General features: G+C 36.2%; 1 protein-coding gene across 1 annotated transcript in view; it reads left to right on the forward strand.

Annotated features, from left to right (window-relative positions):
- The window catches only part of LOC130232246 (dystrophin-like), a 94,763-nt gene that overhangs the window by 20,127 nt on the left and 53,108 nt on the right, over window positions 1–21,528 (forward strand). The window contains exons 2-4 of the mRNA XM_056462037.1: window positions 17,752–17,813; window positions 20,333–20,425; window positions 21,104–21,181. Of these exons, the coding sequence (XP_056318012.1) occupies window positions 17,752–17,813; window positions 20,333–20,425; window positions 21,104–21,181 (233 nt within the window). The remainder of the gene's footprint in view (window positions 1–17,751; window positions 17,814–20,332; window positions 20,426–21,103; window positions 21,182–21,528) is intronic.

Below are 21,528 nucleotides of genomic sequence, written 5' to 3' on the forward strand. Positions count from 1 at the left end.
TTTCCCAAATGATGTTTAACAGTGCAAGGAAATTTTCACAGTATGTCTGATAATATTTTTCCTTATAGAGAAAGTCTTATTTGTTTTATTTCGACTAGAATTAAAGCAGTTTTTAATAAATAAAAATAACATTTTGGGGTCAAAATTATTAGCCCCTTTCAGCTATATATTTTTTCTATAGTCTACAGAACAAACCATCGTTATACAATGACTTGCCTAATTACCCTAACCTGCCTAGTAAACCTAATTAACTTAGTTAAGCCTTTAAATGTCACTTTAAGCTGTATAGAAGTGTCTTCAAAAATATCAAGTGAAGTATAATCTACTTTCATCGTGGCAAAAATAAAATAAATCAGTTATTAGAAATGAGTTATTAAAACTATTATGTTTAGAAATGTTTTGAAAAAAAAAACTGAAATTGGGGGAAAAAAATAAACAGGGGGGCTAATAATTTAGGGGGGTTAATAATTCTGATTGCATCTGCAAAACAAGTTGCAACTATAAAATAAGAGTTAGTAAATAGTGGCAGGATAAAAAAAAATCTCTTAATTGTCCTTAAAATTGCCAAACCATATCTTGGTTTATTTGTCTCCCCTGCATGTTCCATTTATTTATGCAGCCGTGCACCATTCATATCCAGCGGTTTCATCAAACCGTCCAATCTGTGAGTTTTATTATCTCTCCTTTTGTTTTAGAAATTGCTTAAAACATTTAGTGATTTTTATTTATTTAAGCACTTGCCATTATCACCTGCCCAGCCAAGGCTAAATTCCTTTTCATCTCTGAGCATTATTATCAGGCTGTTTCCGAAATGATAATTGTCATATAACCGTGCAAAAACAACTATTACGGGCCGTTGATTACAACTGCATATTGTGTCAGGAGGATATCACACGAGGAGTTCAACACCTCCGCTGTTACAAAACACCGACCTTCAGATTTGTTGACAGATCTGCGTTCGCACTCTTTTGCATTAACCTGTAATTCATTTATAGTGCTCTGTGAATGATGTTATGGCTGGCATCCTAAAATACGCTTAATTTGGTGACATCTGAAATTCTGTCATCATTTAATCACCCTCAGGTCTTTTGAAACCCATTTCTGTCTTCCCCGGAACACAAAAGGAGTTATTTATAGCGGAATGTCCTTCTGTTCTCTTCCATATAATGAAAATAAACGGTAGCCACAGCTGTTTCTCACACAATGTTATTGTATGGCTTTGGAAGACATGAAATATAGCATGCAAGTCCACATGAAACTTTTTAAGTGCTAAATTTTGACAGCAGCTGATCACATCTTTACAGTTTAAGGCATATTTATTTGCCCTCTGGTTGTTCTAATCCTGATTAAATTCTGCTGGACACAAATAGGGGTGTATGGGATCACAACTCATGGTTCGAAATGCATGTGACCCACAGATTAATAACTTTTATGTTTGGTTTTTACATTAATCAAGCATTTGTAGCGATCGCATCACCTTACACATCATTTAAATCACATGTGTGAAAACATTTTGGCTGTCCTGCAAATTTAACGACGACAGAATTAGTTTTGGTAGCACCTAGCCTAAATGTTTATTAGGTTATTAAAGGTGCTTTCTGTCACTACTTGTTTAACCTGCATCTATGCATTCAATGTGTAGCTTTACAATTAATCATTAAAAGATCAGGATCTAAATTCAAACACCCACGCAGCACAAAAACAACGGTCCCTATGTATTTCCTGTTTGACATTTTTTTATTTCTATAGCTTCCGAGAATCCAAAATGAGCCACATATTGATAAATAACATTATGATAGCTGTTTTAACATTCAAGTTATGATTGAATTGTCTCTTGTTATAGATATGAAATACTTTGATAACAAGCAGGAAATGTTCATGGGCCAATGACATGACTACATTGAAATGGTCTACAAATGATCGTGATTTGCAAATGTTATTGATCCTTGAATTGAGCTGTATTCAAATCTACTTTTGATCGAGAAAGAGATAAATTTTTACTCTTTTCAGTTAGTTAGAAAGTTACAAACAGTCTAAGTACTTGGATATCAGTTTATAGTTTAGATATTAATAAACACTGATGTTTATGATAAAGATTAAAGTAACCTTTCAGTGTTTCCTGTAGGATTTTTTCCAGCTGAGGCGGCAGGCCTTTTTTACACAGATCTACCAACTTCCTGTGGTATTATTTCAATGACAAATGTCGTGAGCGCAGTATTACAAGTCGAGATCTTATTTATGTAATGGCATACGAGCATGCGAATCTCTTTGCTTGCGCGCCAATTTTGTCTGTTCATGCACAAAACTTCTTGCACGCCTCCTCAAATATACGCTGCTCAAGCGCAGATCTTCTTGTGCGCTCTCAAATAAACGCTGCTGAAGTGCGATTTAGTGCGTTTATGTAACGAGTATGTCTCCAAAATTTATTAGATTTGCTAGGAATATTTATGAATGTCTCCAATATACCTGCAGAGCGGTATTAATATGTCCAGAAGTAAAATGAAATGGTTATACGTTGTGTTTGCTGCCCTCATCACGCGCCAGTCAGTCAGTCATCATGTCACCTTAAAGGGTTAAACAAATAACGCACAGCACTACTACTGTTACAGAAAAGTTTGCGCTGTTATAATTCACTTACCTTTTAATACGTTTTGGTGTGATTATATCCCGCTATTAAAAAAAATACGACTGAATGTTATGAATAAGAAGCTGTAATGTAGCAGTGGCGGGATCAGTTTTGGCGTGGCGCCCCGCCATGGAAGAATGAATGTAGTGGAAACCATGCCTTTTAATCACCCTCATATGCTTTAACTTGACGCTCAAAATGAGTTGTAGCAATTACATTATTTAACCAATGGGTGGTGACAATCAGCCATTAAAAATACGCCACTGAATAATAAATAAAAAATTATACACACTGTAGAAATGCTGGGTTTCACACAATTCTTTCATGTTGTCCCAACACAAATCAATTAAGTTAACTCAATTGTTTTTACAAATTTAAGTCGATTAAACATAAAACAATTAAGTTGTCCCTAAAAAACCTCAAGAATTATGTTGATTCAGCTCATTTTAAATAAGTAGTTTGAACAAGCAACAATGCATCTAGTAATGAAACTAGTTCTTTTTTTATAATTATTTTTTCAGGGTTTTCACCTGTATTAGATAGGACAGAGAGTATTGACAGCAAAGCGTGGGGAGTAGAGAGAGGAAGGATCGGCATAGGACCGCGAGGCGGAATCGAACTCGGGTCACCGTGAGCATGTGTTGACGCAATAACCACTACACCACTGGCGCCGACGTAATGAAACTAGTTCTTGAGTGAGTTACTGAATCATTAATTGAAAATGAGACTAAAAGTAAATATAATGTGTTATACAAATAATTATAATGTTAGATTTATACATTTAGCATTATCAGCAACCGTAGTGAAGATACTTTTTCACAATATAGAATATTTAAAAAAAAAATTATTCAGCTGGTTATTTCTTGATTTTATTTTTATTAACATGAAAGGTTCTAAGTTATGTTTGGTAAAACCAAAAGTTTCAAGCATTACTGTTTTTGTTATAGACCATTTCAATAGTAACAAGTAACAAGATGAAATTCAGTCATAACTAATGTTAACACTGCTGTCATTACAAAAGTATCAACATGTGGAACTTTCTGGTTTCTCAGAAGCTTTAGAAATGAAAGATCTAAAACAGGAAATACATTAGGACCATTGTTATTGTTTACATGGATTTAAAATGGTCTATAAATGGAAAGCAAATTTAAATTTGTCTCCTTCCCTTATTGGCTGATCTAAAAAAATGGTTTGATCCGTTACTCAAAAACCCTCTTTCCTTGCTAGCTTTTTAATTTCTTTTAAGTTCAGTAACTGCGAGCATTTTTGATGATTTTTACCTAAATTTGATGGTCCTCAGAATATTTTATACTTTGAATATATATGATCATATCATCAAAATAAAGAACCAAACCTGTGCTTTTAAACAAAAAAGTCATTTTATTTTGTCTTCATGCATTCATGTTTTATCACCACTCGAACGCAGATAGGATTCATCCAAAAATGAAAAATGCATTAAAAAAAAAAAAAAAGTGCATTTTCAAGTTATACAGTATATAATACATATACACACAACTTTGCCCAGATCAACGGAGTAGATCATTTCCTTGTGGTGAACTCTGATAAGGAAGAAAGTAAGTCAAAGGAAAGTTGTAAAACGCTTCATTTTTATATGCAATCTGATCTACACTTTCTCTAATGTTCATATATTCGCTCCCAGGAAACCCAGAAGTCCTTTAACTTATTCAGGACATGTGCTAAAGCCTCCCTGTATAACACAGATTGCAATACCAACTCCTCAATAGACAAAGAATAAAGTCATCTCATTATTGGCAGGGGAAAAAGTTAATGTATGCGTTTAAAAAAAAAAGCAATTGTGACATTGTGTTAAACTTTTGAACGCTATGTGGATTTGGAAAACTATTATGGAGCTTTATACACTTAGTTAACCATGGGATATTCTGAAATACCTTGAGGGCTTTTAAAACAGTGCTTAACCACAGGTTGTTTTTCTTATGCCTTAATTTATAATCATCTTAGGCTTAATGTAAAGGAATGTTTCACGCTTGTAATTTAGAAGCAGCAACACTTTTTACTCAGGGGTCAAACATGTCCACTTTTGTGCTGTCAAACACATGCAATGTGAAGCGATGAGGTGTTAGAATGTTAGAGCCTGAGGCTTTTCAACCAACATTCAAGTCTGTGCTTCATATTCACTTGATTTTGAGAGTAATAGAAACACTGTTATTAATGATAAATAAACAGTAGCTTCATCATTTAAGATTTAAAAGGTGAAATAAAATGTGCAGAAGTGCTTTTCATTGTAACATTAATAGTTGGAAAGTTCCGTTCAGGATAAATTGCACAATTGCACAATATGTAATACAAGTATGTACAATGCTAGAGCCTTTATTTAATGCTTTATGCAATCGTTCAGTTGAAGCCCAAAAAGTAGCCCAGCATCAAATCACATGCCTTAAATGCTTTGGACAGTCACAGAAGCACAATGTTGTATAAACAGTCAGCATTTGAGAAGGAAAATGTCAAATAGTGACAGAAAATTTATCAGTTGAGGTGAGAAAGAGACCTTTTGTTGTATGAAAAGTCTTGATAGCAGTCTGGATATGCAGTGCTAGAGTTTTTATTGAAAACAGGTTACATGCTGCATTCGTTTGTTCAATGACACCACAAACATACAAAAATAATGTTTTATGTTAGGGCTGGGTTTCAAAATCTCGATTATTTTAACATTTTAGCTTGGTTGCAATGCAACTACACAAGGCATAACTCAAGCTCTGTGATTGGTCGGTTTGATAGCTTTTACATGCCCCGTGTCGAACCCCATGGAGGAATTCCAGATGGAAACTTTTGTTTTGTGTTTACCTTATGATTATAGTTGTTTCACGTCCGCCAGTTCCCGCTTCAGAATGAATGAGTTTGAGCTTCTTGTACATTAAGGTAGCATTTAGAAAAATCAAAACCCCCATGAAGAAACTCGACACAGGGGAACATGAAAACCTGCTGCCAGCTACATTTCTGAAGTGTAATTGCAGAGCAACACAAACAGCATTCAGAAGTTTAAATGCACGGGTACCAGCAAGGCAAGGACGATCACTTGACGCAGAAGGCTTTAGAGACTTTAAAGGCTGATTAATATACTTTTGCAGCCTCTTTGCAGCCACATCTGGTCAAGTAAGATGATGGACCCATTCTTGAGCCTTACTTTGCTCGACATCAGGGATGTCAAACTTAATTCCTGGAGGGCCGCAGCCCTGCACAGTTTAGTTCCAACCCTGCTCCAACACACTTACCTGTAGGTTTCAAACAAGCCTGAAGTACTCAATTAGTTTGATCAGGTGTGTTTTATTAGAGTTGGAACTAAACTGTGCAGGGCTGCGGCCCTCCAGGAATTGAGTTTGACATCCCTGCTCTACATTGACAATGATTGTAGGCTGCACCAGAGATGCCTTGAGATTACACTAAAATTATTATTTACATTAAAATATTTGTTTACAAAAAATGCAAGAAATGCACTAAAATATTATTTACAGGATTTGTTTTATTTAGAAGAGATACTGCTTATTTTCTACTTTTAATATGAAAAACACTGAAAATAATTTATTTTGTTTCCAAAAGTGTGATTCACTATTTGGTTACTTTTACACAGTCATTGCATCTTTTTGTTTGCTTGTTTTTTCAGTATGCAGGTTAAAGGGATTAAATCCCATTATTTTGCTTGAAAATAGTGCCTTACAATGACAGTACGCAGCAATAGAATGTTGCTACAGTAGGTAACATAAACATGCCTCAAAAAAGATTAAAAGAAACTGTTCTTTATACTGTTCTGTTCTTTGTCGTTTACTGTTCTGTATATGCACTGTTGTTCATTTATTTTGTAACACAAAATTTCCTCAGACACATATAGATCTCTGCTTCTCAGCAGAGTACTCTGACTCACAGAGTGAGATCGCCTATAATAAGCGTCATTAACCTTTAAACACATACTTTGGGTCTTATAGTAACCAGGACCTCATTACTACATTCACATTCATTTTTTACAGTTACACACAGATGCTCATAGTATTCCTTATTCTATTTATACATACATTCACACACAGTGAGTCAAACCAAGTCAAGTTGAGCTTTATTGTCATTCTGCTACATGTGTGGAAATAAAGTGGAATGAAATATCGTGTCTCGCAGGACCATAGTGCTACAAACATAATCATAAATATGTGTTATGTGAAGGGGACGTTTACAAAGAAGTGCGAATCCAAATGCAGGTTTATTACACAGAGATGGTCAGGCAAGCAACGGTCAACACAGGGGCAAACATGTATACCAGGAATCCAAAGTCGTGGTCAATAAACAGGCTGATGGTCAAAGGCATCAGACAACTTAAATGAACAAACAAAGCAAGGGTCAAACACGGAAGGCAAAGCAAGGAAAAACGCGTCATAATGTTCACAATAGCAGTTAAACAAGACTCAGCCCTGAAGTGTGTGTGTGTGGTTTATAAAGTCCATGTAATCAGTTCATGAGCGACTCCCAGTCTGTACCTCAAACCGAAAATTTTTACAATTTACAACAACTTTAAAGGGATAGTTGACCCAAAGATTTAAATTCTGTCATCATTTACTCATCCTTCACTTGTTCCTAACCTGTTTGACTTTGTTTCTTGACATATCTTCACAATGGAAGATAAACAAAAAGTTGTTGTTGTTGTTGGAAAAATAAAAAGCCATTAACTTTCATAGTATGTTTTGTTACTATTATGAATGTAAATGGCTGATTTATTCCAACATTCTTCAGAATATCTTCTTTTGTGTTCAATAGAAGAAACCAATTCATTTAGAACCATTTGAGTGTTTGTAAATGGTGTGCATTAAAGCACCAGAAACTATGTGTTTTATAAAGCTGCTCTAACCACTCTTCTAAAATACCATAGTAAAAAAACATTCCTTTACATGCTGTTAATAAATGTAGAATGCTTTAAGATAACAACTGTATATATTCACTTTTTTACAAGTCAGATAATTTTTGTTTAATAGCAAGTAAGTCATGGGGTCAACCAATCCACATTCTTTTTCTTATATAAATAACAACTTATCAGTCTGGTAATGAGTTATGTCTTAAAATTTAGGCATTCAGGGAATCTGCGTGTTGTTGTCTGTTCCCTGTTGTGTTTCCAAACCTAAAGAAGCCAGAAATATAATTTCCCCGTCAAAACCCCAAGCCTTTAAAAGCAGCTCATTTAGAGCTTTGTAGATCAATATCGGTAATACTGTAAGATAATGTGAAGGTTCCCTCTGCAGCGAAAGACTTATAATAATCAGCTTTTCCTTTGTGCGTTGATGCTGTATTCTGCACTTTTTGTCAAGGGGGTTGACAGCCTAATTGAAGTGGATTGGGGTAATCAAGTAAAGGAATGACTTTTGGCTTTATGGAACGTTAAGTGATATCTGATTTGCTCCAGAAATTATTGATCCACGATAAGAATAGTTCTCAATTGCTGCTGTTGAGATGTCTTTACAAGCCATCATTCTCTACTGTAAAGAACTTCAATTAGCCTTGGACATGAAGAATGGCTTGCTTTAAAAATGTGGTCTGCGTGGGATGCTTAAACAGCCATTTTATAAAGTTTTTGTATGTAAAATAAAAGAAGTAATATTAGATTTGAATTAGAGGCATTGTAGTATAATTGAGATTCTAGTTTTAATTTGTTAATTCACATTATTTTGACTGCAGTTTTTAATTTGAGCTTTAGTTTTTAGATTTTTTGTTTAATTAAGTTAAACTTAATGAAAATGAGAAATCGTGTCTTGGCAGTTTGATATTTTAGGGCTGTCACGTTAACATGTTAATTTCAATGAATTACTTGGGGAAAATTACTTTTGTTAGAACTCCATTTAACACACCAACTCCAGATCCTTTACATTTCATACAGTTTATTGAATATATTTTTAAAGTATTATTTAATTTTAAAACATTAGATTTGAATATTAAGTGATTAAAGATGGGTGGCTTTGTGGCACAGTGGGTAGCGCTTTTGCCTCACAGCAAGAAGGTCGCTGGTTTGAGCCCCGGCTGGGTCAGTTGTCATTGCAGTGTGGAGTTTGCATGTTCTCCCTGTGTTTGCGTGCTCCGGTTTCCCCTACAAGTCCAAAGACATGTGCTATAGGTGAATTGGGTAAGCTAAATTGTCCGTAGCGTATGTGTGTATGTAGGTTGGGGGTTGATTGTTGGGCTAACAACCCACCTTGTAAAAATGAGATGTTACAAAACACCAACATGGTGAGGCTAAATATCAACTTCGATATAAATAGCGCTGGGAGTTAGTAAGCATGTAAGTAAGAGATTAAAGAGATAGTTTACAGAAAATAAATAAAATTGTCATCATTTACTCAGGTTGCTTTAAATCTGTTCGACTGTTATGATCACTGAATCGCAGATCATTGAAGAACTACAATTCGGTCAATGATATGAACTACAACTCCCGTCATGCACCTCACACACACCTGTTCCGGATCACCGATGATGGCACACAGTAGCTGTGTTTCCATCCACCTATTTTTATGTGCATTTTGGATATGGACAAAAAAAAAAACGGTTGATTGAAATGGCAAGACGGCATCATTTTTAAAAATGCGCATTAAACACGTATGCTTATAACCAAGTAGGATAAAATTTTATTCGATAAGAAAAAATGCGCATAAACTACGATGGAAACATTTTTACTGAACAAATTCCAAAATGCGCATTAAAAAGGTCATGTGAGTGTGAATGGACAAACCAGCAGACTTACCACATCGTAATCCATCTGAAATGTTGTTTTGGCCATTCTAAAACGCCTGAACCATTTCAGTATGAGTGTTATTAAATTACTAATTACCTCGAGAATTGTCAAGAGGATCTCTGCCCCGCGTCTCCCACCTTTAAACGCCACCACGTGTTTGTTGGTTCATTGCGTGCCGGCATTGTCTTCTGAGGTGCAAGTCATTTATTAAATAAATAAAAGATTCACAGTTTCTCCTATCACTGTACATTCCGTTCTTTTGATATTTGGCACCAGTTAATCAGGAAGTGACAATTTTGTTCTCTTTGACTCACTGGATAGAAACGCTGCTTTATTTGCACGTATTTATGTGATATTCCAGTTTTGCGCATAAATTTAATTTGTACCTTTGGATGGAAACATAGGCTGAATCCAAATTTGCATACTTCCATACTGCATGTCCGAAAGTATTCGAAAATCAGTATGCAAGAAGTACCTGGATGGCCTACTACCGGCAAGATTCTGAAGTGTGCATCCGATGCACACTGCGCTATCCAATGATGCCCGATGAGAGAATTCATGAATGGGATCGAAGTGATGCAACTCACACGAGTAGGTCACGTGACTATGACAAAATGGGGGATGTAGTACGTTCGAGTTCCGTTCATACTGCTCACATCAATACTGTATAGAGCGTACTTTTCTAATGACCGAGTAGAACATTTAAATTCAAATGCAGTACCTACTGAGTAGTAGGCAGTTTCGAACGCAGCCATTGCTTGTAGACACACAGCTGAAGCTCATCATTGAGTCATTAACTGGACTATAAAGACACCCTTCTTTTGCAACACACATTGCTGAGACTTGTTTATTCTGTGTAGCACTACAAAAAGTTTTTCCTTGTTTGTCTTGCCTTGTTTTGTCCCCTTTGCTTAGTTCATTGTTTCCATTGTCCCGCCATCCATCCTGACCATTCGCCTGTTTTGACTATGCTTTGGATTACCTACATGCTTCTGTTTGTCTTTGTCTTGTCTTTGGCTGTTTCTAAATATGCGTTCTTGTCTGTACTTGTGTTCTTGTGTCCTTGTGAAACGTCATCAACCGTCGGCGAAGTACTGTTCCAATTCAAAGTTCAGATCTTGCCAAGATACAGATAAAATTCCCGGATGTGTACTTGCTCCATCACTTTTGCCAAGGATGTATCAAGAGGTGACTTGTGCGAACTTGCAAAGCGGAGGTATCCCAGAATGCATTGCAGCCCAACCAGCGAAGGCTCACGACGGAGGAGATAACACAAACTGTTTTAAAAATACTTCTCTGTTGTGTTACAAAAAAAGAATTAAAGGTTTTCAGACGAGAATGTTGTTGTTTTAAACTGGAATCAGCAGTATTTACGAAGATAGCGCGTCTTTAACGATGTGCTTTAGCTTATGCAGACTCTGACCCCCAGCCTGTCAGTGGGAGCTTAGTCATTGCCTCCCCCTCCGAGAGCATCTTTAATCGGCCAGTCCATCTCGAATCCACCGATGGATTTCATATATCCATTGTAGCTAAAACAAGACAATTAATACATCTTATGCATATCTAACGAACAGATTTTGGTCTTTTAAATCTATTTGTTTTCAGGTGCATTGTTTTGTCAGTGTTATTTTGTTACATTTATAATTGTCTTTAATTATGTTACGGTGTTGTATGATGTTTGTTTTTGTTTGCCAAGTTGCTCAATGTTCTCTTTATTTCTTATTGTTTACGTCTTTTATTTTATATTTGTGTAATGTCAATTATAGTCTACAAAATCTGATAAAGACACAAGTCTGTGTATAAAAACCCATTTTACGTCACATTTATGATGGTTTATGTTTACATTTTCTTAAATCAAACATATTGTTTATAATATTAATATAATATTAATTATAAGGCCGTATTTTATATAATTAAGTCATTTTATTGGTAATGTACACTGAAACCGATGAATTCGATGAATGACGTTATAAAGTACATTGCCGTTCCATTTGAAGAAGTACCCGACTTGTGGTCTTCGCATCCTTGATAGTCCGTTCTTCCAAGTCTGAACTTGAACTTAGTATTGAGAAACAGCCTTTTGGTCTCTGTTTCTCTCCTGTTTTACCTACAGTTGAAGTCAAGAATTATTAGCCCCCTTTTTAATTTTTTTTCCCCAATTCCAGTTTAACGGAGAGAAAAAAATTTTTTCAACACATTTCTAAACATAATAGTTTTAATAACTCGTTTCTAATAACTGATTTATTTTATCTCTGACATGATGACAGTGGATAATAATTTACTAGATACAAGACACTTCTATACAGCTTAAAGTGGCATTTAAAGGCTTAACTAGGTTAATTATGTTAACTGGGCAGGTTAGGGTAATTAGGCAAGTTATTGTATAACGATGGTTTTTTCTGTAGACGGAAAAATATATATAGCTCAAAGGGGCTAATAATTTTGACCTTAAAATGTTTTTTTTTTAAATCAACAACTGCTTTTATTCTAGCCAAAAAAATAAATAAATAAATAAAATCAGACTTTCTTCAGAAGAAAAAATATTATCAGACATACTGTTAAAATTTCCTTGCTCTATTAAAAATAATTTGGGAAATATTTAAAAAGGAAAAAAATCCAAGGTGGCAAATAATTCTGACTTCAACTGTACATGCTGCTTATCAAATGATTGTCCTTTATGATCCACCGTTTATAATTGGATGTTTTAGTCAAATGTGTTTATTAACAAAAAACAAATAAAAATATATACTTAAAAAATATTTGTAGAAGGAAATCAGTTCAGTTTTACAATTATATGTTTATATTCTGGTTATTTTCAATCTGTGTTTTACTTCTTTAGACTTGATTTAATCTCCTTCAGTGTTTGGCCTTAAAAATCAAGACTTACAGTTTACCCTTCTGTCACATTATTCCAGCAGCAGCATGTGAGTGTGCGTGTTATTGCGATTATAAGCATGACATGGTGCAGTCAGGCTTGAAACGAATCCGAGCCATGCTACTGTGATTATACAGTCAGCTGAAGTGTAGGCTGACCAATGGGAACAATGAACTGAAACTACCCATTTCATGATGATTATTGCGATGGTGGCAAAAACAACTGGAAGCTTAAAATCAATTATGCATGAAAATGCTGTCATCCACGCTGACTCTGGAAAGCTTGTGATTCACCGCCTAGCGTTTTTGTGCACCACAAATTATCAAAACAATACTTACTCATTCTTAATGATTCCACGCCTGCTCTGAAGGGTTTTAAACAGTTTACCCAAACCTGATAATTCTGCCAAACTGACTTCATTTTTAGTGTGGTGTGTAGGAATGGAAATTATCATATGCATTTGTTTACATGTCTTTTTTACCAAGAAGACTCCAAAGGCAGATACTGATAAGATCAGGGCCTGGTGTGTGGACTTTGGGGGTTTTACGATGTGGTCACATTTGATTGGTCAGTTTGAACGTCTCAGCATTTGGGCTTTGGTCATATGGTCAAGAAAGATTCAAAATAGTTGGTAAACATTGCTCTGGTCTCTGTTCCTGCTCTGCGCTTTTCTTGCTCTGCTCCTCTTCTGCTCTGGAGTCTATCTGGATTCTACTGGTATCAGGCTATCTTCGGGGCCTACTCTCTTTGTCTCTCTCTCTCTTACTCCCTCTCCCTGTCTCTCCTTCTTTTTCAGGTAACTTTATTTTACATTTAAGCTGTGTACAATTGTCATGTTTTTATCATTTCATATTTGATCATTTTATACAGTTATTTGTAATTAATTCAGTTGTAACCTTAGAGAATTATTGTCATTAGATCATCTCATTTTCAAGTATTTGTGAATTACTTTTGCAATGCAATACAATCATACAATAGCAATGCTCTCCCACATTTTTAGCTATTAATGCTGCCCTTATTTACGTTTTTGGTATTAGATTGCAGATAGATGGTTTGACTAGAAATGTACAGATTTCACCATCAGACTGAGAACTTTTTAGTCATTCAGCAGAACTACAGTTTTAACCGCTTTAGTTAAAATACCATTCCTTACAGAAGCAAATTTAAAAAAGGAGATATTTAGCAGAGCTTTCAAGCTGCTCGTTTACAGTAAAAGTGGATGGAGACAAAAAGCAAAGTCTTTGCACACTGAAGAAAAATTTTGTATTCGTGTTTTTGTATTCATATCTGAGCAATTCTAGCGTTATGCATATGACATTTGCAGTAAAATCTCAAAACAAAAATGCACATAGAAACTATATGTTAACATTATATTAAAACATCTGTTTATATTTTCCAAAACAGCTAACCACAGAGTTATAGGAGCCGAAAAATCTCAATCTGTAAATATTTCTTATATTTTAAATGCGGAAAATAAACATGCGTTATGGATGTAATGAAAAAAGTCTGCGAGTTTACGGTATACAACATACTTTGTAGAAATTCTGTGAATTAAACTGCACAACCTGAAAGAAACAATGCTAATCAAAAGGGTTAGAGTTGGCTGTCTATAGAATAAAAATGATTGATTTTATTTTAGTTTACATTTTTGCATTTATAAGGGAAAAGCGTTGTTATGGATGTGACACCTCTCTGTTATGGATGTGACGGATGTGAAATTGCCGCTTGTGTGACTTTTGTAAATCAAATATAATTGTTTGAAAACATTGACAGAAACATTTTTGAGTATTTTTAAAGCACTGTAAAATACAAGCCTACACAAAAAAATAAGAAATGGTTTTGCTATTTTGGCGAATATGTAATTTTTTTCATGGCAAGGTTGACATTTGCATGGAATTGCTCATCTGAAAAATTTGTTATGCCCAGAAACTTTTCACACTGAGTCAGAAGCGTATTGTGCCCTTTGCTTATACAGTGACTCTGAATTGTCAAACACCTTTTAAAAGGCTTTTTTCTTTTTACAAAAAATGTAAAAAGGGAACCAGATTTTCTTTATTATGGATGAAGGTTTCACAAGCAGTGTATAAATGGGATTGGCATGTGAGGTCAAAATTATTTTTAAACGTTTGAAAAATAGGGATTAAAATATTGTATTCAGTTTGCAAATGAAGGTCTTTGCACAATGAAGTCAGAAATGTTCTGATGCATTTATTTTTTCATATTCGCATCTGAAAAAATCATCACGCAACACAACCTTGCACACTGAGTTTAATCTTTTTATTATTAATTAATCTGTACCAAAAAAGAAAACCCAAAAAAGCTGCATATCAATTCAAGTGATACTTTGTTTTCTTTTTTCTTAAAAAAATATTGTGTTCATTCAATCCATTCCACAGAGAGGAAGGAGAGTTCACCTTCTTATCATAGAGCTGCACAGGATTATCCCGAAATACAAAGTTTATCTTAGGAAATCAGTGGCATTTTGATACTTTGATACTGCAGCTACATAACACAAGATTCCATATACAAATCCTGAACAGACACTTCCAATAAGTCAAAGGTATGGACACACACACAGTGCGCCACAGGCATGAAAACCATGCAGCATACAGTACACTGTTAATAATTTTTTGTGAATTACACTATTTAACTGTAATATGAACTGTATTTTACTGTAGGACACTTATGCAGTATGCTGCTGTATTTTAAAGTTGCATTGTGAAACTTACTGTATATTTTACTGTAAATATATACAATACTGTAAATACATAGAGCAAGACAAAGTCCCTTTAAGGCAAGTCATTTCAATCGGTGACCATCATTGAAACACCTCTTAGGCAGTATGCTTGGGTCTTCTGTCTGAATGGGGGAAAATCAATTCTCCAAAACTGTTTGCCAAGCTTACGATTGCATTAAATATTTGGAATCACCAATAATACTAAACAACAACCGTATCATAAGTTTTGTTTCTAATTTTAGAACCAAACAAAGTGGCATGATTTCAGGTTGCACAAGCTAATGCGCATGCGCACTCAATAGGAAAGAGTCACGACACCAAGCTCATTTACGGCCATCCTACACATAATAATCCTTTAGATAAAGCTTCATCTGATCACGCTGCTCTTCTGAAGTAGTTCACAACTTGGGTTTGATGGCGAATCTCCTCCAGAAATGACAGCAACTCTTTGTTTACACGTTTGTGGGCGTTTAAATATTTGCTGTCATGTGATGTGCGTTTGACAGGACGGACTGTACCTCGTGTTTGTTTCATACAGATTACAAAACCAAAAAAACATTTGTTATCAAGTGCGCTTGGTTCATTTAAAAGTACAGATTTCAAGCTTCATGTGGATATTTTTCTTATGTCTGTGATGCAAATATTTGCTGAGATTCCAGTGTGTTTGTTGACCACTAAACTGTTGTAAAAACACATCTGATCTGAGCTTCTTCCTGGAAAAACGTCAGTCTATAGCGACCAATAATTGGCTCCTGTATTAGTAGATGGGGCTTCATTCGCCATATTGACTGTTACACTTTTTCCCATTCAAAACTATACGAGTGACACTTCTTGTGTATTCTATAGTCTTAGAGCAAGATATATGATGTGGTAAATGTAAATACCGTGTTCTTATTGTAATCGATTTACAGTAAGTTACGAAAGTGACGAAAGTTTGTGAGGCAGTGTGTAAATGTGATTGACACAACGTGGTGATTTATTAAGTGAAGTTTATTTATAAACTAATTTCGAGAGGTTTACATGCTTATGATTGACCACGGCTGGTCCTGAAATAGTTATCATATGATTTATCAATCAGACGAATCCAAACGCACATAAATAACCAGATTTTCTTACCTTAGTCATCTTCGCATTGAAGAATCCCCCTATCCACCCTTACTACTTCCCCTCTTCCCTAGATTAATCCAAGACAGGGCAGCACGGCAGCTCAGTGGTAACACTGTCGCCTCACAGCAAGAAGGTCGCTGGAACAGTTGGCATTCCTCTGTGGAGTTTACATGTTCTCCCTTCGCTCACGTGGGTTTCCCTCACAGTCCAAAGACATGCAGTATAAGTGAATTAAATAGACAAATTTGGCACAGTATAAGTGTTTTAGTACTGGCCATTTGCTGTAATGCCATATGCTGGTGTAGTTGACAAATACGAGGAAGCTCTCGAGAGCTACCTGAGCTCAGACTCCCCTCTCCCCTGATGAAACGGGAGGGCTCCAGGATCTTCTGAGCTCAGGGCTTTCTCCCAAGACAGCATGCCAAACTCATTTTTATCATCAATCATTAGCTAACTGTGAACTCTTCAGCACATTTTAGGAGGAGCATGCAGTTTGACAAGGCCAATTCATTATTGAAAATCATTCTATTATCCAATCAGCACGAGATCAAACTGCTATATATAGTCAAGCATGTTCTACCTCTGTTTTCCACCACAACTCCACACATTTAAACCCGATTTCAACATAAATCAGTGCGGGGGAGCATTCTGAGGCCAATAATACAGGCTATATATTCTGTTCAGTCAAATATCTGTAAGTGTGAATTTGTGAAGTGAGCTTAAATTGATTATTTTAACATGTGAAAACTTTGGATGAAAAATTTGGCATACAATGCGCAATGACCTTAAAGCTCACTTTTATGGGTACATTCTTTGAACTACATGCGAGGAAGAGAAAAGATGACAGAAGATTTTCATTATAAGTGCGAACTCTGGCTTTAATATCATCAGAGCCCCTAGATAAGAATTACAGCTTTGTAATCAATCTGAAACCCAAGCAAGCCGAGAGTCTAGCGCACAGAGATCGGAATCAAAGCAATTGGAGAATATTAGAGCGGGGAACAACACAAGCTTTTAATGTGATATGAAAGCTAAATGTTCTTTGCGCTGATTGATTTTTAATGTTCCCAACACCCGGCATTTCCTTCACTCCCTTTTTGCAAATGCAAGAGCGACTTCACAAACAGGATTTACGCCACAAAGAAATGTGCTTTTTGGTTTGTTTGCTGGGGATAGCTTCCTGCTTGTTTGCAATTTAGAATAATCAAACTGTGCGTTAAATGTTTTAGGAACAACTGTCGATAATAGAGGAATTTCGAAGCAGGCTCTTTGGCTTTTCTGATCAATCTTTCACCCTAGTCAGTCATTGTGTTTGGTCTCTCAGAAGTAATCTTCTTTTGAAAGCCAGCTGACCATTGATCTGTATACCCTTAAACCTTTTCCAGGTCTTTCAGTGGCTTTTTTCCCTCTCCTCGTAGTCTTTTTGTATTTAACCTTCCTCATATCAAATGCCGAAGCGTAGTGAATACGGCTTATTGATCCCAGTGGACATTTTTATTACAATTATTATTAAGATATATGCGGTTACATAATCTAAAGCTTTACATTTCCCAAGGAATTAAATAACTGAGTTTTTAAGGTTTCTTTGTTTTCTTATCTTGCCAGAAGTGAAATTGTAAGAGTTGAAGCTTTAACTGGACAGTATTGATCGTGTTCGCTCTCATTTTCAGATGAAAGAGAAGACGTTCAAAAGAAAACCTTCACCAAATGGATAAACTCACAGTTTGCTAAGGTAATGTGATTTGAGAATTGTTTCCATCTTGCGGTGAAACACATATAATGGCAAATAATAATACTTGATTATGCAGAAATTGGTTTTGACTAATCAATTCAGACGTTCTTTAGATAGCAATTTTAAGAGAAAGCTTCATAGGTTTCTGTTTGCTGGGAAAGCATGTTATAGGTATATAAACTGAACGGTTGTTATTCATCCACCTACTACATGGTGGGTGGAAGAGGAGATGTATGCTAGACAAGCTTGATATCAAGGTTAAAAGTTAAGATTCACACTCGCACTGAGTCTTGATCTGGAGGTTAAAAGTTAAGATTCACACTCGCTGAGTCTTGTCACTCAGCTTCGTCTATGTCAAGATGCCAATGTGAATGTGTTCTTTTGATTTGCTTGTTTGTCGCTCCACTCTTGAGGTAAGGCACTTCAAAATAGAGCTTGCTGTATTGTCTTTTTAACACTGTTAGTGCGGTTTTACAGTATAATAATAACAGAGGAAGGACATCAGTTCTTTGTCCTTCAAAACGGAGAGAGAGAGTTTTCAAGGCAGAGCTGTGGGAAAAAAAGCTTAAAGAATGTCTTTTTTTTCCCTATCAAAGTAAAACTAACAAAAACTAAAGGTCTCATCCTGTGAGTCTTTACATAACACACACTTCAGTTCAGTGTGACATGAGATGATGTATTAAAGAGATAATTCACCCAAAACTGAAAATTCTGTTATCATTTATTCACTCTTCGCTTGTCCTGTTTGAGTGTCTTTTCTTCGGTTGAACACAAAGGTAGTTGAAAAAGGAAGTTTGAGACATGTTGAGGAGAGAAGTATTACCACAGTGCTTGTTTTTCCTACTATGATAGTCATTGGATACAGATTTCCAACATTTTTCAAAATATCACCTTCGTGTTCAACCGGAAAAAAAAAAACCCACTCAAAAAGGTGAATGGCGAGTACATTTTTATTTTTGGGTAGGCTATCCTTTTAATCAACTGCTCCCACATCCTTTATGTGCAACACATGCTCATTGTGAATACGTAGCCCCTTATACATTTCTGGAGAGGGTGAATTATGTAGGCAGAGGTACATATGGCTGCATTTCGTCTTTAAAATAAACGCTATGGGCTGGTATGTCGCCACAGATTGTTTCTTTTTGCGCTACTGGTTGACCACTTACCTTCGTGTAGACGACTTTTCAGCTGTTACCAGTTTGCCCAGTGGCTAGCCACATACGGCTGAGGATTTGACTCAACGGCGACGACAGGGTTCAGGTCCAGCGAAGAACGGTTCCAGAAAGCAGATAAAATAAAAGCAAAAGGTAAAAAATAAAATAAACAAGTAAATAACAGGGTGAGAATGGGGTAAGATCTGAAAAACGTTGTAAAAATCAGGCGGGGGCGGGCGCTGGTCAATTGGTGCTATTATTGGTTGGGTTTAGGGAAGGGGCGCTGGTCAATCGGTGCTTTTGAAAACACTATCAGTTGGGTTTAGGAAAGGGGATGGGCGCTGGTCAATCGGTACTTTTGAAAACCCTACCGGTTGGGTTTAAGGAAGGGGGTAGGCGATGGTCAATCGGTGTTTTTGATAACACTATCGGTTGGGTTTAGGGAAGGGGATGGGTGCTGGTCAGTCGGTGCTATTGAAAACACTATCAGTTGGGTTTGGGAAAGTGGATGGGCACTGGTCAATTAGTGCTTTTTAAAACACTATAGGTTGGGTTTAGGGAACGGGATGGGTGCTGGTCAGTCGGTGCTTTTGAAAACACTATCAGTTGGGTTTAAGAAAGCAGATAGGCGCTGGTCAATTTGTGCTTTTTAAAACACTATTGGTTGGGTTTAGGGAAGGGGGTTTTCAGTGGTCTATCTGTGCGTTTGAAAACACCAATGGTTGGGTTTAGGGAAGGGGTTGGGCACTGGTCAATCTGTGCTTTTGAAAACACTGTCGGTTGGGTTTAGGGAAGGGGTGGGCGCTGGTCTATCTGTACTTTTGAAAACACTATTGGTTGGGTTTAGGGAAGGGGTTGGGCGCTGGTCAATCTGTGCTATTGAAAACACTATCAGTTGGGTTTGGGAAAGTGGATGGGCACTGGTCAATCTGTGCTTTTGAAAACACTGTCGGTTGGGTTTAGGGAAGGGGTGGGCGCTGGTCTATCTGTACTTTTGAAAACACTATTGGTTGGGTTTAGGGAAGGGGTTGGGCACTGGTCAATCGGTGCTTTTGAAAACACTATCGGTTGGGTTTAGGGAAGGGGATGGGCGCTGGTCAATCTGTGCTTTTGAAAACACTGTCGGTTGGGTTTAGGGAAGGGGTGGGCGCTGGTCTATCTGTACTTTTACAGTGTAGACCAGCGGTGTTAGTTGAATGGTACTCGCAAGAGCAATATGAGATCTGAAAAAGAATCTGGCGCATTCACAAAAGAAAAACTGCACAAAAAATGTACAGTTTTACTCTCTCCAGAAATGTGTACTGAGGACCGTGTCTATAATGAGCTTGGGTTGTTTATGTTCTACAAGATTTGTTTCTTTTCCAGACAAGAAGACCTCCTATTGATGACCTCTTCACTGACCTGTGTGATGGCCGACGTCTTCTTGAACTTCTGGAGGTTCTGGTTGGCCATGAAATAGTGGGTTATTCTTTGAATTGAAACACTAATATTAAAAAATAATCTTTTAAAAGTATAGTTCAGCACTGAAGGACATGTTTTGTCATTATTTGCTTGTATACTCAAAATGGGGCATTTGGAGAATAGTCATAATGGTATACACTTTCGGTGCAATTACAATGAGTGCAAAATAAGGCTTTTAAGTTTCAAGATGGGTTCATTATCATCAGAAATGGTCGATGCATCTTGTGTAATTTATTTAAAAGTCTTGGGAAGTAATATGATGTATTTGACCAGGAGTTTAATCTTTTAAGTCTTAATATTTAAAAGCTCATTCACATTAAGAATGATTACATTACATAAATAATTTAGAAGACGCTTTTATCCAAAGTAGCTTTCAAATGATGACAACATACACCATCAATGCTGCAAAATAACTGCATGTAAATACTATGATAATTCACAAAGACTATATTTTTTAGGTTGGACAAGTAAACAATGACTGAACATTAATTTACCCTTATTGGGCTCTGCTGTAATATGCTTATATTCTGAGAGACTTCCATCATTCCATTTTGTAACAAGAAAAAATAAATACCCAAGGTTTCAAAGCATTTGGACAAGGATGAGTGCATAAATGGTTGAATTCATTTGCAATGGATGCTCAAAGTTCATTTCTGATATATTCCCCATTTGCAGGTTAAAGAACGTGGCTTCACTCGAGTGCACTCCCTTAACAATGTTAACAGGGCCCTGCAGATCCTTCAGAAGAACAATGTGAGTTAATTGGTTCAGCTGGCTGTTTTACTATTCACAGCTTCTGAAATTTCAATGTTTCGGTTGAGCTTTTTTTAATAAATTCAAGACAAAATTATGCTGAAGCACAATTTTTACAGCTTGATAAGGTAATGACACTTATCCATTTCTCTGGCTTAAAAAATGTCTCTGCATGATAAAATGGAGTGAAACATTGAGACAGCTTGAAAACAGACAAACAAAAATCTAATTACAATGTCTGGTTGAAGTTGTTTTCAGCAATTTTTCAAAGTGTTGATAAATAAAACAGTGATGCGACTGAAATATTTAGTTCTTAAAGGGCCCATGACATGGATTTTTAATTATTG

This window comes from Danio aesculapii, chromosome 1 (assembly GCF_903798145.1).
Source record: "Danio aesculapii chromosome 1, fDanAes4.1, whole genome shotgun sequence".
NCBI lineage: Eukaryota > Metazoa > Chordata > Actinopteri > Cypriniformes > Danionidae > Danio > Danio aesculapii.